The 16,155-nt window shown below is 53.2% G+C and overlaps 5 protein-coding genes across 5 annotated transcripts; 2 read left to right on the forward strand and 3 right to left on the reverse strand.

Annotated features, from left to right (window-relative positions):
• Window positions 1-343: 343 nt before the first annotated feature.
• On the forward strand, window positions 344-875 carry A1O7_01070 (uncharacterized protein; the record flags this gene model as incomplete). Its single annotated transcript, XM_007755109.1, has 2 exons — window positions 344-408; window positions 464-875. 2 exons carry the CDS (start codon window positions 344-346, stop codon window positions 873-875), a joined length of 477 nt encoding a protein of 158 aa, XP_007753299.1.
• A 301-nt stretch (window positions 876-1,176) lies between these two features.
• Window positions 1,177-2,154, reverse strand: A1O7_01071 (40S ribosomal protein S4; the record flags this gene model as incomplete). The annotated part of the gene is made up of 4 exons (XM_007755110.1): window positions 1,177-1,239; window positions 1,292-1,586; window positions 1,663-1,991; window positions 2,047-2,154. 4 exons carry the CDS (start codon window positions 2,152-2,154, stop codon window positions 1,177-1,179), a joined length of 795 nt encoding a protein of 264 aa, XP_007753300.1.
• A 366-nt stretch (window positions 2,155-2,520) lies between these two features.
• On the reverse strand, window positions 2,521-3,738 carry A1O7_01072 (aspartate-semialdehyde dehydrogenase; the record flags this gene model as incomplete). The annotated part of the gene is made up of 3 exons (XM_007755111.1): window positions 2,521-3,326; window positions 3,388-3,627; window positions 3,684-3,738. 3 exons carry the CDS (start codon window positions 3,736-3,738, stop codon window positions 2,521-2,523), a joined length of 1,101 nt encoding a protein of 366 aa, XP_007753301.1.
• Window positions 3,739-5,118: 1,380 nt separating this feature from the next.
• On the reverse strand, window positions 5,119-6,569 carry A1O7_01073 (uncharacterized protein; the record flags this gene model as incomplete). The annotated part of the gene is made up of 3 exons (XM_007755112.1): window positions 5,119-5,521; window positions 5,571-6,195; window positions 6,245-6,569. The coding sequence occupies 3 exons, from the start codon at window positions 6,567-6,569 to the stop codon at window positions 5,119-5,121; spliced, it is 1,353 nt and encodes a 450-aa protein (XP_007753302.1).
• A 6,294-nt stretch (window positions 6,570-12,863) lies between these two features.
• On the forward strand, window positions 12,864-13,787 carry A1O7_01074 (uncharacterized protein; the record flags this gene model as incomplete). The annotated part of the gene is made up of 1 exon (XM_007755113.1): window positions 12,864-13,787. The coding sequence occupies one exon, from the start codon at window positions 12,864-12,866 to the stop codon at window positions 13,785-13,787; it is 924 nt and encodes a 307-aa protein (XP_007753303.1).
• Window positions 13,788-16,155: the final 2,368 nt, after the last annotated feature.

Raw genomic sequence — 16,155 nt, forward strand, 5'->3', positions numbered from 1 at the left:
AGAGCCGCAAATGTCGTTGATGCTGATTGGACGGCCAATGGTTGCCATGCACACCGTAAACAAACAAAGGAGGACCCCAGTGGAGGCTCAGGCCGGCCATTCCTACCGAAGTTCAAGCGGCTCTGCTCTCCCCGCACGCTAAATGCTGACAACGGTCTTACTCTACTGTGAGACTACATGTAGGCTTGGGAGTGGTAGGCCTGAGATACATCCTGGTGCTTCTACCCAGGGTGCCAGGACATGTGAGGACAGATGATTGCTGCTTTTCCTCTCGTTCCTCGTTGCAGTAGTAGTTTCTCCTTCTTTTCAGTGTTGAACGAGAAGAATATCGCACCGCGACATGATGGCAATCTCAGCACTCCCCGCCTGGCCTTTGATTCTCTTCGGCGTCCTTGAGCCTGCCGCGCTGTATGATTTAGTACATCCATGAAGACGCTGAAGTTGCACACTGACCGATGAGCAGAGTCTGGGCCTATTTCATCACACTCTACGATCCACAACAATACTACGCCGATCAAGCTCCTCAAAGCTTGCGCTCGGATCATGTCTTTGCGCCCCAGTCCCTCTCGTTGACCTTACAGTTAGGCAACGTCTTCCTGCTCCTTGCAGCCATGGCAGTCATTTGCTGCTTCACCACTCACGCGGAAATCGCAAGGAGATATCTGATTGCAGTAGCGTTGGCAGATCTGGGTCACATCTATTCGGTGTACGGGGCGTTAGGCGACAAGGTCTTCTGGGACCTCAATCAATGGAATCAGATGACAGCTTCAAACGTTGGTGTCAGCGTCTTCTTGCACATCAATAGACTGTTGACCGTGGCCGGATTGTTCGGCAAGCTGGGCGCGGGTACAGATGCCAGTAAGAAGAGTCGGTAGGAGTGGAAACAGAAGAACAAAAACATTGTGTCCAAAGTCTCAGTTTGCGAAGGGTGTCTTCGATTCTCAGCGCAGCGGACTGGCTGGTTCTTCTTCAGCATGTCTTGACTCTCAGCTCACACCTGCTGAGTTGATCGATAGTCGGTGGGACGCCCGAGTGACATTTTTCAATGTGCCACGCGTTTGATTCTGCAGAGCTTCGAATCTATCGCAGATGTGGCTATGACACGGCAGTACTTCTGCCTGCTATTGGGTTTCAATTGTCATACAGTACATGTATGCTCAAGCCACCGTGATAAATTTAAGCACCACCCTTGGCCATCTGAACGGCGCGACGACGATCTCTCTCCTCGGCAATAGACAACTAGGTTCACCTATTAGAGAAGTGTCATTATAGAAAAACAGGGAAGAAATACCTTGACACCCTTGCCCTTAGGCAGACTGATCCACGGCTTTTCCTTGCCAATGATGAAGACGTTGTTCTCTCGAGTAGCGAACGAGTTGTCAATGGCATCCTTGATGTGAACGATGTTGAAACCGCCGTCGTGTCTCTCTCGGTGAGTGATGACACCGACACGGCCCATGTTACGACCACCAGTGACCATGGCAATTACACCGGTGTCAAAGCGGATGAAATCGGTGATCTTTCCAGTAGCAAGGTCGAGCTTGACGGTGTCATTGACCTTGATGGCCGGGTCAGGGTATCGGATCCTATTAATCCACGTCAGCATTTTTGTCTTCTCTTTCCGACCACAGCTTGGTCCAACGGCTGATAGATGCGACTTACGTTCGAGCATCATGCGTAACCAAGTATGGGATGCCTCCTCTGCCGAGTTGCACTCTCTTGACCTTGCCGAGTTTGTATTCTGCCTCAGCTTGTTCGATACGGTGAATGGCAAAGCGGCCCTTGGTGTCGTAGACCAGACGGAAGTGCTCTCCGGTCTTCTCAATTGAGATGACATCCATGTAGCCAGCGGGATAGGTGATATCTGTGCGGACCTTGCCATCGACCTTGATGAGACGCTGCATCAAGATAGCTCTCGTCTCGCGGTTGTTCAGGGAGTACTTGAGACGGTTTCGGAGGAAAACGATCAGAGGGAGGCAGTCACGGCCTTTCTGTACACTTTCTGTCAGCCGCTGCGTCCTGTGCGCAATATTGAGGACGACGAACGTGAGGTCCAGGGGACGCCTTCGGGGCATAGGCGCCCGAGAGCTTGTCCAAAAGCCAGTGCGAAGGCGCACTGAGACGCTTCTGATGTTTTTTCGGACCGCGACCCATTTTGATCTGATATTGGTGGTGATAGAAGAGGTGAACGATCGCAAGACGAGCCTTCGGAGACAATTGATTTCGCGGGTCGCAGGTTCGATTTACAAAAGTGGGCTAGTCTCTAAGCGGCTAGAATTGCCAAGATTTCTCCGTGCGGATTTCACCAGGTCAATGTGTCATTTGAAATTTCACCCTCGACGCTTTTCTTCCAAATGCGACTTTAGGCTTCAGGAACTTGAGAGATCTCATTTGCAATTCGACTGTCCTACCGTCAATTGATTTGATGCTGTAGCTTGATCAAATATCTCCTCGGCATCTCGTTCATCCCAAATCTGAATAGCAAGGAGCCCTGTATGGATGGAGCAGGACTGCCGCAGATCACAGTAAGCCCTGGATAATGGCAGCCTCTGCGTTCAGGATGGACGACCCTGCTGCACCAATAACAGTGTTGTGGCTGAGGGCTGCGAATCTGATATCGAAATGGGACCCCTTCGCCGCTTCGCGGACCCTACCGACACTGACGGCATATCCGCCAGAAATGTCTCTGTCAAGTCGCGGTTGCGGGCGGTCTGGCTCATCGAAGACCACAATAGCCTTCTCTGGTGCTGATGGACACCCTAGTTTCTGTGCCTCTGCCACGTATTCTCTCATAGCTGCCTTAACTTGCTCCGCACTTGGTGGGGGTCTTTGCTTGAACCTCAATGACACGAATGCCATGTGACCATCGGTGACCCCGACTCTAGTGCATGTAGCTCCCACGGTCAGGCCTGCCTGCTCCTCGAACGCTGTGGCTTCTGAGTTGATCGAGCCCAGGATCTTTTGAGCTTCGGTCTCAAGCTTGTCTTCCTCCCCAGCAATATATGGAATGACGTTATCCATGATGTCCATACTGGCGACACCGGGATAACCCGCACCTGAGACAGCCTGTTCTGTGAACACTTCGACGTCTTCGACGGGTCCAAATTTGGCCTGAAGTGCTGCAAAGGGGATAACGATCCCAATGACAGCACAATTCGAGTTGCACACGAGGAAACCTTTCTTGAGACCGAAGTGCTGCTGTTGGTGAGGGATCAACCTCAGATGTGACAGGTTGACGGTAGGCACAACCAGCGGCACCTTTTCATGTCGTCTGTAGTTCTTTGCGTTCGAGAACACGGGGATCTCAGCCTTCAAGAACTCCATTTCTGTGAAAAGTTAGTGTAAAGCCGAAAATGCAGAGTCCGTAGACGTGAGTGGGCCCCGTACCGACGTCCCCCGCTACATCGCTGTCCAAACCCGAGAAGACGAGCTCACAATCCCGGAAGTTCTCGGCTTTGCATTCCCTGACCACGAGACCTGCGAGCTCTGGAGATATCGGCCTTGCTTGCTTCCACCTGACGGCATCGCCGTAGGCCTTTCCTGCGGATCTTGACGAGGCTCCAACAGCCTGTAGATGGAGCGTAGGATGATCAGCCAGAAGGAGAATGAACCTCTGTCCCACAGAACCTGGTGACAACATCAGTTCAACCAAAAACGTATATAGACTGATGGATGTTACGGACCCGTGGCTCCCAATACGCCGCATTTCCTCTTTGCCTGTGACATGCCTCCTACCATGGTGAATGTGCTCGATCTGTAGCGGACAGCCTGGATTCGGAGGAGTTTCAAGAACGAAGCGCGTGAAATGAGCCCAGCTCAAGTCTGGTAATTGAGAGTATATAAGCTTCCACTCACTAGGCAAGCTGTTTTCTTGCGAGGACTGAAGTTGGAGTGTACAATTTGGGAGATGGAGAATTGCGGAACGGATTGTCGTCCGAACTTTGCATTGAGTCACTCCAGATCCAAATGTTGCGCGTTTGGGTTGTAATGACAGCCGCACGACGAATTTGTGGCGCACTCTTGTGGCTGCAATTCGTCGGCACGCACTCAAGGGACCCCGAGGATCGCAGACGACAGACCCATTCCTTCTCTTCCTATAGTTAACTACGCAACATGGCATTGTAGAGCACCTCTTGTTGTAAATGTACTTGGTGCATATCTCGCAAGGTCCTCCCCCTCCACGAATCAACCGCACGGTATCCCATGCGCGGCCGGAATTGCTGACAGCAGGTCTTGGCATCCCGGAAATCTGAGCACTGTGCAACAACTTAGGCATGAAGGTTCATTTTTATATGCTGGGGAGTGTTCAGTATGACTTCTCTACCTGTCCCTCAAGTTTTACGGTAAGAAACAAGCTGTGTAGTAGTAACTGCAGTGATGATGTACTGTGTATATCTCGGATCTCTCTACAGCTACAGTACACGCAATATCTTACGAATATTGTACGTAACAACTTAAAACTTGAGATATGAGTAACGAAGTCATGCCGAACACTCTCCAGCATATAAAAATTAACCTTTCATGCCTAAGTTGTTATACAATGCTCACATTTCCATGACTGCCAAGGATGCTGTCAGCAATTCCGGCTGCGCATGGGATACCTGGCTTGCGAGAGAGGTAAAGCTTTTGCCCCATTATCGGCCCTGACCCTTCGAGGCTGGGCGAGGCAGCCGCTCTTCATTCAGTCCCAGTGGCTCTCTCCTCCGAAATCGTCGACGTTCTTCCATCCTAGCTGCCGATGTTTGATGTGTAAGTCGTCACATCGGCTCGTGCTTGTGCTCCAAGCAAGTACGCACAATGGCTACAACAAAGACCAAGTAAGACTGATCACGATGTTGAATGGGCAACCGTGCTCACCGACTTGAGTCAAGGTCTTGGATTGCCCATTTCCCTGATTATATGTTCAAGTCAACTGAGCCAATCACGGGCATTCCTCATTCGAGCTGTTTCGAAACCAGTGTGAGGGAGATAAGCTCGCTATGCCGTGTTCGTACCGAGAGGTCGACATGAACATTATCCGAGTTGATGTGGAGTCGGTGGAAGAGGGGTTGACGACTGCATCTGCTGGCTCGAGCAGGACAATTCAAGCATGCAACGCTCCGCAAAAGCAATCTACTTTCAAGCTGGGGGAAGAAAGCACGAGAATAGCCCGGCCTGGATAAAGGCGTAGAGCACCATCCACCGGATAGCCAGCGAAGCTGTCCTCGGCTCGTCGGTCAGCTTGCACGCCAGCCATATGTACCATAACGGATACCCGGATGACAGCCTGGTGATGATCTGTACATGATAACTCGTCAGGGCGAGGATTGCCAGCAAAAGTTGCGGCAACGCAAGACTCATTATGATACGTTTTTGGATAGATGAGATCGATGCGGCTGAGACAGAAGACAGTCCTGGCACCAGACTCGAAGGGTTCCGTAAGGCATCGACCGCCGAGTATGTCAAGAGCCAAAGCGAGGGACCGGCGAGAAGAAACAACGGGAGGTTTGGCACCGTCCAGTAGCGGAATGGGCCTACGTTCCTAGGGCGTTGTGTTAGCATGATCGTAAGGTAGATTTGAACGGGCGTACCAGTAATGAGACTGCACCCAAGTGAAGATAGACGGGAGCGTCAGGTTGCACCAAGGTCTCCTGTCGTCAGGTTCCCGGCCATAGCAGTACTCCTTATAAGCCAAGAACTGCGGGTACGCCAGACCAATACCCACCAAGAGTCCACCAGCGACGAGCGACGCAAGTTTGGTCATCCGCACCGTCGAAAGACCCTGGTACAGGATGCTCAATGCCGTAGCTATCGCTTCGAAGAGGAATGGTATCCCAGCCAGGATCCCGTTGCTTCGAATTATAGTGGCGGCGCATGATGTAAGACCAGCCAGGACCATACTCGTAGATGCCGCTACGGTTTGATTTTGGTTGAACCGCTGAAGCGCATAAACAAAGCTGAGAAAGGCAGACATGGCCAGGAATGAGAAGAGGCTTTCTGAATATGGAGCCGAGAGAAAAACCCCTGCTGGAGAGATGATATGCAGCGCCGCAGCATTGAGAGGTACGTTAGAGTAGCTCAGACATTGCATTTCTTCAGCAATAGACTTGGTCAAAGCCCAAAGCTGAAGCACAGATAGCCAATGAGATGTGTGAGACAAAACAATGCCAGCGAGTGTTGAAGATAGTTGATCGCTTACGCCCAGCGCAGAAAGGACTGAGACGTTGTCAGCAGAAAAACAGGATGTCTGTTTTGGCGACCATACACCTCGCAGTTCGAGATATTCCTGTTGACAAGCCGATTCCAAACGCCCACTCCTGCTCGAAGACGTGTCCCTGTTGGGACATGTGCGTGAAGTATATAGCATCCCAGCGTACGAACTTTAGCCAGGAGCTAGGCATCGGTTCTGGGTTATTGAACGCGACATTGTCGCGGCCAGGGCGAGCGGCCAGGAGACTGGTCGACGTGTCGTATCCGACACCAGGGGCAGCCAGAACGAGTAGAGCGATTAAAGATTTCCAAACAACAAAGAGAGCGAAGAGGGCGAGAAGAGGTCGGTTTCGTCCATAGTTGGACCACAGTCCTTTCATCCTTTCTATATCACGTAGGAAGGAGGTTGTGCTTAGACCTACACGGTACACAGCACGTGTAGTAGTCCCCGTGAGATCTGTGGTTGTTTTGATCCACCCGACCAGAATGCTCCACCGAATTTTTGGGGCATCTCGGAACAACCTCGGCTTACGAAGAGTTGGCACTCGGAGTACGGACTAATCTAATTCCGGCTTCATCGGGTTGAGTAAAGTCCGGAGTATCTCATTCTCTGGTGAGGTGGACGATTCCCTTTGGGAGCAATCCCGCGATGGCCGCAAGTCCTTCCTAACCACAAATATTCAGCTTTTCTGGACTGCACCGTAGGATGATTCAAGTCCCATTCTGTTTATGCTTTCCTTTACTACGTCCTTGCATAGTAGTAGTCCTTCGACGCTCTTTTGGTGCCGGCAAAGGTAAAGAGTGAGGGGTGAGAGCCGGCCAAACGACGAACGGAGGTGGGAGGCAGGGGTATGTGCACACCGTGATTCAAGTGTATAGAAACTAGGCTGCTACGAACACGACATGGGCAACCTCTGAGATGGCTAGCAGATCTAAATGGCTGGTATGGCCAAGTTGGCCCATGGCTGAGCTGATGTAATCGACCGGGACACAAGGTCGCAGCTCACGATACGGTTTCCCACGATGAGATGGGCGAGAGAACCCGCGTGACGCGGGGTAGTAATCCAGACAACCAGGTCCAAATAATGCACGAGCATTCCTACATGCCATGCGGGTGCGAAGTGTCTCATCCCAGCGTGGTCAATGGGCCACCAGAAACTACGGAAGACGTGTGGCTACACCGGATCGCTCTTCAGATCGCTCGCCAAACCTCAATCCTTGGAGTTGTGATGAAGAATCCAGCGGAGAGACTAAAGAGGGATGGGGACGGAGCAGTGATTCGTTCTATGCGAATCAGTACTCCGTACGTGCTGCAGCTTCCTGATACAGTGTGAGATTTCGAAGGCTTGGAAGCATGGTCCTCGATTGTCAGGTGCACGCTGTTGCCAAGCGATCGGCCACATTGACGGCGCATCTGTCGTATAAGCTCGTAATCAATCTGTCCAGTTGATTCTTTGAGCATTGGTATCCGCAGAACTCGATCGAAGCTCCGGCGGATAGCGTGGCTGCCACCTACGCAATGCCGCACCGAAGCGAGGTGTGCATTTTTGGACAAGGTCGGATTTGGCTGGCGTGCTGGCTCGCAGGTCCAATATCGCGTAATTGTAGATGGAGATTGGGTTTGCAGGGGTCCGGCTGACTGAAGTAACGAGGAGGTCAATCGTCCAATCAAGCCAGCGGTTCTGGGCCTCGAGTCTAGACTGTGTGGATACAGATGTCCTGGAGGCCTGGGCTGCCGCATCGAGTGCTCCATGCAGATGATCGATCGAATGTTGTGTCGCTCGAGTCTGGTGGCCATGCTGTCAATGTGCGCCTCGAGCGTGCGCCATGTCGCAACCCCTGGCAACCACGTGGGAGTCTTTGTTCACGATCACTTCTCGACGATAGAGTTGGATACGAAGCCGCCCATATCAGGCAGTCGGTGCACCCGACTCTCGCCAAAGAGGACATCACGAGGTAGACTGTCAAAGCAAGCCAAGAATTTGTACTCACATCGTACCTACTGTGTAGACGTTCCCCAACCATCCCACAAACGCAAGGAGAACAGTGTCAGCGCCTGGCGCGACCCGATTCGCCCATAGACCGATCTGGCACACACAGGGGTCCGGAGAGCTCCAAGATTGCACGTTCATACCGAACGGGAATGCGGACAAGCTTGGCTACGCCTCTGAACAGTAGATGCCAGTGGGTACTGTTTGTGGCTTGCAGAAGTCAAAGCTCTTCCTTGAATCAGACCCAAGCCGATAGATAGATCGAACAGGTTGCGACGCATCTGAGATCTTCGAAGGGATTCGAACCGTGACTCCTGCTGCATCTCCCACAGTATGGCACATGCAACCTTGAGTCTGGATCGGTCCGTATGACAGGTTCTGTGTCAGGCTGCATGCTACATGGTCTGGACCATCATGGGCCCAAGCCACTGTTCGCGGCGGGTTGTCTTTTCCGTCATTGCTTGGCGTTAGGAGAGGTCAGGCTGAGGCGCAAGGCTGGAAGGCCAGCGCCTGTTGTCCCAAGGCGCCCTACGTCGTGAGAGAACCCGACGCGCCTTTGAACGAGGTGAAAATTAGCTCTTTAGCCCGGGTAGAAAAGCATTTCCGACTTGCTTCGGGGTTGGATCGCCGTTGGACGATCCTCAGGCGGCGAAGTTTTCCGTATTGGTGGGGCAAATAGGATTCGATCGAAGAGACACCCCTGGCTCTACTGTGTGCCCGGACGAAGCAGGACCGCGTCGCGCGGTGGCCCACCCCCGTTGACACGGTTAAGTCGGCTTGGATGCAGGAAAGACCCCGAAACGATATGGTTCGGACGCGAATCCTGTGGTGGACAACAGTTCTCGTAGGATACCGAACTAGACATGTCGTTGACGTCGATGGTGGCTTTGTGCACTCCGGACCAGAGGCCAATCGCGTCGCCGAAGGGCGAAACTGTCCAAATTAGCGACCTGCATACGGAGCATGATTCCTCAAATTTGCAGGAGACTACTCCGTAAAGGCCCCCCTGTCCCCCGAGGACCCTTAACCACCAGCATCGTTCCCGGAGGCTGTTCCCAGGTTGAAGGGAAACATACGAGAGCTCCTCCTGGGACTTTGACAGCCCCTGGTGCATCAGTCTCGCCCGTATTCTCATTCTAAGAGACACTGACTACTCGTACCTGATAGGGTGTCGACTGGTCAGAGCTTTCCCCGTGGCGGCCACGCTGCTGCCACGTTACAGTTGACAGTCAGGTGTCCATTTGCTTGCATATCGACAACATCCGCGATTTCGGATCCTGCGCGAAGATCAGGATAGCTGGATCATGCCCCTGCACGTTTATTCAGGTTCAACACGCCAGTGCGCCTCGCTAAAGGCAGTCACACTCATGCCGCACGATCAAGTCCGCATTACCGCCACTGGCCCCAGCGCCAGCTTTCAAGCATCTTCGTACGAGTATGTATCGCCTCGATGACCACTGTGCCCTCACGCGCAACCCCTCCATGTCAAGCCCCACGGACTGAGCGTAAGCCTCTGTCATTGGCCGACTGCTCTGCATGGTAGCTGGTCTCGGCATCGAAGACGTCTCCATAGAGACAGAAGCCTTCTGCCCACGGATCCTGTTGATTGTTAACGTGGAAGGGCGGAGCAGGGCATCGATGTCATGGCTGGCAAAACCAACATGTCGATCTGTAGGCCCATCTAACCTATTTCGAGCGGGACTGCCGCCAAGCAGTCCTCTTTGGTCCTGATCATGGCCCAGTTGGCGACGGGACTTTCTCCTTTGATCGACCACGCCAGCAGGAACGAGCTATCTGGGACAGCCACGTGCGACAAGCCTGGTGTCAAACACCCTTGCCGTTCGGATGGGCATCCGATGGACTTTTGGCGTGGTCTTCCTGCTTTCCGCCTGCAGTCGCCGGCTCCCAAGCCTCAAACCCGGAAGATGCTGTCGAATAGCACAAGAGGAGACACGTAAAATCTCGCAGCCTTCACCCTTTGATCGCGAAGGATCGATGCAGATCAAGGGGAAGGGGCGGATGGTGCTAGACCATGGTTAGCTGTGCCCTGCTCTAGCTCCATCTACAGGTGCAGTCTGTCTGCTGGCTTGATCCCCCCTGGTCCGACCCCCAGTGGTCACGAAGTGGCTTGCTTCGGCCCGGCCTGCTGACTTCACGTATTTACTCCCTGGGGACGACCGAATCTCGTCAGACATCGAAACGCGGTGCACAAGATCCCGGATGAAGCCGCTCATTCTCCCGATCACCTGGGCTCCTCTGGCATCATCTCGACCGGCATCGCTTGGCCTGGACAAACTGCCTCAAGCAGCACACCTCCGATCACATTCCTGCAGGATTCGCTCTTGCGCGTCTGCGTGTCAGCGTTGCGTCTTGCAGCCCGCCCAGATATCAACGTCCCCAACGAGTTGCCCTGTTGTGACAGCGAAAGCCACCAGTACTTGCACTGCTGTACAGGAGGGACACAAAAGGGCCGGTGGAGCGCTCGCGAACGGGAACGTTGTGGACTTCTCTGGCCTTTAGTGCATGCTGATACAGCGAATCTGGGGGGTCGTGGGTTGCCCAGGTTCGATGAGCACTGCACCCGAGGCAATGGTCATCAACTTCTCCAGAGTCGGCTCAAACGCTGTTACGTGCGACAATTACGACCCTGCAGCATGATATCCTCGCCGCCGCACCAGCTAGCATCGCCGTCCAAGCCATTGTCGAGGACTTCTCCATGCCCTGTCCTTATTCATTCTTACACCGGCTTGAGAGCACGCTGAGTTCGTGTTCCCTGCGCTCCGCTGTTTCGGCACAATCCTTGCCCTCTGTGTGGTAAAGGCCAGAGTCTTGCCTCCTCCTGACGACCTCATCTGGAGTTTCCCCAGCGATCCTTGAGATTGTTGCAGAAAACCTGCGCGTGCTGCTCGAGCAGAACCGTCCTATTCCACGCTGCCCGCCCTGTGCCGCGCGTCGCGCAATCTATCCCCTCCAAACCGAGTGTACAAGTAAATAGACAGAAGAACTGCAAATCTTCAGACTGCTCTCGGCGCATTTGCTGCGGTGGTCACCACCTGCCTTGACGGACCCGACTCCTCCGGACTAAGACAGGTATCTACTGGATTCGACACATGTCCTACCATACTACTCGGCCTGCATTTGCGACTGTACACGATTCGCACGTCATTCATCCGCATGCGCGCTTGCTCTTGCGCGGAATAAACGATTCTCACACCAACAGGCAGGCGTTGCCCAGCGTCTGCTCAGGCCTTTTGGTCACGTCTACCAACACATCTATGTACAGCACTCAACATCACTACAGCAATATCGCGATATAATTCTGCCATTATAACCCCCACTTTGCACCGTTGGAAAATCGCAAGCTTCTCGCTTTCCACAGAGCTAGCTCGCAATCGCCACGATCACGGTTCCTCACAAATTGTTAGCATTCTGATCAGAGGACCTTTTTCACAGACATGCCCACGCTAGAGAGCTTCAGAGTCAAATGCCTGGACAAGAGCTTGGTTGTGTGAAAATTGCGTTTGCTTTCCTTGCGCTTTTCGACTCAGGCGCCAAAGTTACCGGTCTACCGGGTACAGCACGACTTGGAATCGCATGCTGATTGTCTGAAGCCCGTCAGAACAAGGCAAAAGGTGTCCGCGCACACAGTGAGGACCATCAACCACATTTGCTCGGCCGCACAATTAGGACAAAGTCCTCGCTCCCACTCTACCACTTTACCTGTGATTTCGGGCTTGGTCTTCCCCCAGACCATCAGTTTTCTTTGGCTTGACCCGGCTCGACTCACCTCGAGCTCACTTCAGCGCAGCAACTTCCTCCACCAGCGCGGCTACGGAAGCTCTTCCAGTGAATTCTCCAACATTGTTTGAGTTGACGACAGCTCTACCTCCAGCATGAACGTCAGCCACGATCCTGATCGTGCCGAAGGCAACCACATGAGGCCCCCAACCATCCCACACCGACACAGGCGTGATCCCTACCTCACCCACCAAGTCAACACAAGGGCGGCGCAATACAGGTCGGTTATTAGCAAGACACATCCCGAAATGCAGACGATACCGTCGTTGCAAGGAGCAAAACTGACAAAATACCTGTACAACAGCGATGCATATGCGCTTACAGTACGACAGCTACCTAGTGTCTTTGATGTTCAGTGTCCTGCAAAGCAAGCGCAGCAAGCTCAGCGCCCCCGCATAGGTCAGTAACTGCGGCCTTACCCACTTTCAATGCTGATCACGCAGCAGGCAAAGCCAAGAAGAACATGCCCAGCAGAGGAGCCTGGATCGAACCTCCACCCGTCGTCGAACTACAAGTTCACGATGATGACCAGACCCGGTCTTGGCTCTTCAGCCCCTATCTATCCCTCGTGGCGGAGCTCTATCAAATCGACGCCCACGGTAGACCCATTCCGACGTCCTGTGTTGGTTCATTGGTCTCGTCTCTGAGCGCAGCCAAATTGCCCAACTTCCCACAGAGTATGTGTTTCCGGACCCTTGCTGCCTTGACGGTCTTTAACGACAAGCAGAACGCGGTTTCTTCGTTTTCACCGACATAATCCCGAAGTTCGAGGAGGACACAGCTGGTTCATACAAGTTCAAATTCACACTCCTAGATATGCGCGTCGAGTAAGTGCCATGTTCTTGTCTGCGCTCTCCTCTTGCTAACACGGAAACAGTCCAGAGAATGGCCATTTCGCACGCGTCATCAAAGACGTCTGGTCCCCTCAATTTGCCGGTTAGCATGGGTCATGTTGTTACGAACCCCTGGAGAGAGACTTACAATCTTGCAGTTGTGTTCCATCCCAAAGCTCCTCAGATACCGCCATCAACCCAATTATCCAAGGACCTGGCAGAATCCGGGGTCAAAATAAAGCTCAAGAAGACTGTAGTACGACGCCAGAACAGAGGAAAAATTGACTGGACCGCTCCAAAACCTACCACACACATTGGGCCAATGCCTGACAGCGTTGTTGGCACGCAGCATTTGGGCTATGCCAACTACTGCAAAAACGGGCCCCAAGATGTCGCTGTCATTCAAGGCGCCGACATCAGTGGACGTGTGACGATGCACCAACGACAGACGCAGTTAGCAACGGAATTTAAATCGGAACAGTCAACGTGGCAGCCCACGGAGCGGTGGATGGCGCCACCATCGGAACAATGGGCAGCATCCTCAACAGAGCAGTGGCCAGCGCCACCAAAACAGCATTGGACGTCGCCACCAACGGAGCAGCCGATATGGGCCCATCAGCATCAGCATCAGCATCAGCATAAATCCCATTCTCTATTCGCAACATCCGACGCCCCAGCAGCTCCTGTTACGCTTCCTACATGTCAAGGCTCCCTGGACGCATTGCTATCAGCACCGCTTCCTGAGGCGGCCTCAGGCATGCCACAAGCGTGGCAGACTCGTATGCAGTGCACTTGGCCAACAACGTATGCGGCGGCCACGTCTGGCTTCGAAGCAACCGCCAACGACCAGCAGGCGATGGCGCCAATTGATGCAATCGGGAACCAGGTGCCATCTTATGTGCCTGTATTCTTCGCCGAGGAGGAGCAAGAGGACGTCCAGTACTTCGGAGGTGGCATGGACAACTGGGGTCCATGATTGTGTTAACAGGGGGAGGAAGTGGTGTTTAAATACCTTTCATGGTGAGCGAATTTTGGCCCTGAGCCGGCGATACTGATAGATGGCGTGCACGAGCAAAGCACTGGCTCGGTACAAAGGGATCATCAAGGAAATCTTGTGCATACAAACGAAAAGCGTGCGTGGGTTATCCACTACCGATTATGTGGGTTTTGAACGGTCTTCCATGGTAGCTAGAATGAGAGAGAGTTTGGAGGACGAATGTTCTCCGACGTGGGACTTTTGTAGCATTTTTAGGTAGTGATTCTGAGTCGTTCGATAGTTGCAGTTTAAATCTACTGCACTGTTCATGTTGTCACTGATCGCACTGGATTCGCGGTATGTGCGATGCGATATGCGGTTCGGCAGCACCGGTGTTCCACGTACTACGTGTAGGGACGGGCGCCCCGGGCTTCGAGCCTGTGCTCCATCCACGTGCCCACCAGGCTCCGTGTGTTGATACAGCTTGGTGTCGCAGACCACATGACGGGAACATCGAGATTTTCCATTCGTTCTTGCCTGCGCGTTCTGGAAACACGGAGCGGAAATGGCACCTCGGCGAGGTTTTGGCTGCGGATGCGCAGGGTGCTCTGGTCTTCCCACTGTTCTGAATTCCGGATCACCAATTCCACATGTTATGACTTCGGTACCAGCACTCGAGAAGGGTACTGTCATCTGCGGAGAAACATGTCACTGCAATTTTCGAGTGTTGGAGCAGCGGCATACGTCGGATTAGCCCATGATGCATATCGAAAGGTCGACCAACCATCGGCCGAGCCATACACAGACAAGATAGCAAACCACTTCTTCTTTTGCAGCTGCAGCTCCGGCTCCAGCCCCCTAAAAAGACTGCTTGTTGTCTCTCCAATTTGTGTCTGATGCAACCTGTGCGAAATCCTGTCCCGTCCCTCGCCTTTCCGCGGGCTGTGGACCGCCAATCGCGAAAGATAGGAGGACGACTGCCTGGGTCTACCAGAAGTGCCAAAAGTGTAGCGAGTTCGGTGAAGTCAAAGTGTCCGTTATCACCGGGGGCAAACAAAGGAGCTGTGGTATTCTTGGGACCTTTTCTATGCATCAACGGTGATTTAGACTCAAATCGCCTCCGAGGGTGGTAGAAGTCAAAGTGAGCGAAATTAGGCTGCAGGGAGTAGAAAAGTCTGTTCCCTCACCAAGTATGTTTCATGAATCAGAAAGAAGCAGTGGCTGCCTATCAGATTCATGACCACATATTACTCGGATAGACGGCATTGAGACTCATGCCCAGAGTCTCATCTCAGACCGGCGACCCTGTGCCATTTCACCAGAGCTGAATTAAGATTTCGACTCCTGACTCACTCGATAATCAGGCCGGTCCACGTCCACGTCCAAGATCCCAAACGTCCTTTGTCTACGTCCTCGCCGGCATTCTCGAAGCACACTTTCTTTCAGGCACCCGTCCCGCGTATGGATATGAATGAGCAGGTTGCAAGGGCTCATGACGAGCGCTGGGCCCATTTGGCTGCGATCACGTCTCCTTATGGGCTTGGCGGGGCGTAGACAGGTGAAAGAATCGAGAATGTGGTTGGTACGTAAAGGCGTGCGACTGTGAGGTCGAAAGCGGGTCTCGGCCTCGGCGGAGGCGATGCAACATATACATTCTTAGCAATCGACCGGACAATACCAGAGGTAAGTGACGGTTGCTCCGGCGCCTTCTTCGAGATGATCCGGTCGGACGCAATCTGCCACCTGAGACCACATTTTGCAATGCCGCAACCTGTTCTTTTCTGGCTTTCTGTCATCTGGGCTCACTCAGCATCTCTTCGAATCGAATCCCCAGGGTGCAAGACCTGAGATCGCGAGGGCGTCGATGGTGATTCTTCTCGCCACAACGGCCGCCCTCCACGCGCAAGACATGTTGTCAGCCCGACTCATGGGCTTCGCTGCAGCCTGCGCCTTCTTGTATACGGCGCCACACTGCAGATGGAGGGTCATCAAACAAGGCGCCTGTCGAGACCCAGTGTAACCTATGTCACTCCCTACCTAATTTTTGCAGGTCCCGTCCCTCAAAGCCTACTGAAAAGTGGTCCCGCTCTGAGCGCGGTACTTGAGAGGCTGGCGGCATCGCAGCCCATCAGACCAGCGTAATTGCTTCATGTTCGCAGTATAGGGCGGTACACAGATCGATGGGACATCGGAACTCAAACAATGGATACAACAGGGCTGCTAACTGGACGCCGGCGAGCATTCAGCTTGCAGCCAGCAGATCTGTCGTCCTCGATCACCGCTGTCCCTCTCGACAAATGAAGAGACAGATGCTTCGGAATCAATGCTCCATATTAATTTGTGGATCACACTTACGTCCTCCTCCCTG

The sequence above is a fragment of the Cladophialophora yegresii genome, assembly GCF_000585515.1.
Source record: "Cladophialophora yegresii CBS 114405 chromosome Unknown aczIN-supercont1.1, whole genome shotgun sequence".
In the NCBI taxonomy this organism is placed as follows: domain Eukaryota; kingdom Fungi; phylum Ascomycota; class Eurotiomycetes; order Chaetothyriales; family Herpotrichiellaceae; genus Cladophialophora; species Cladophialophora yegresii.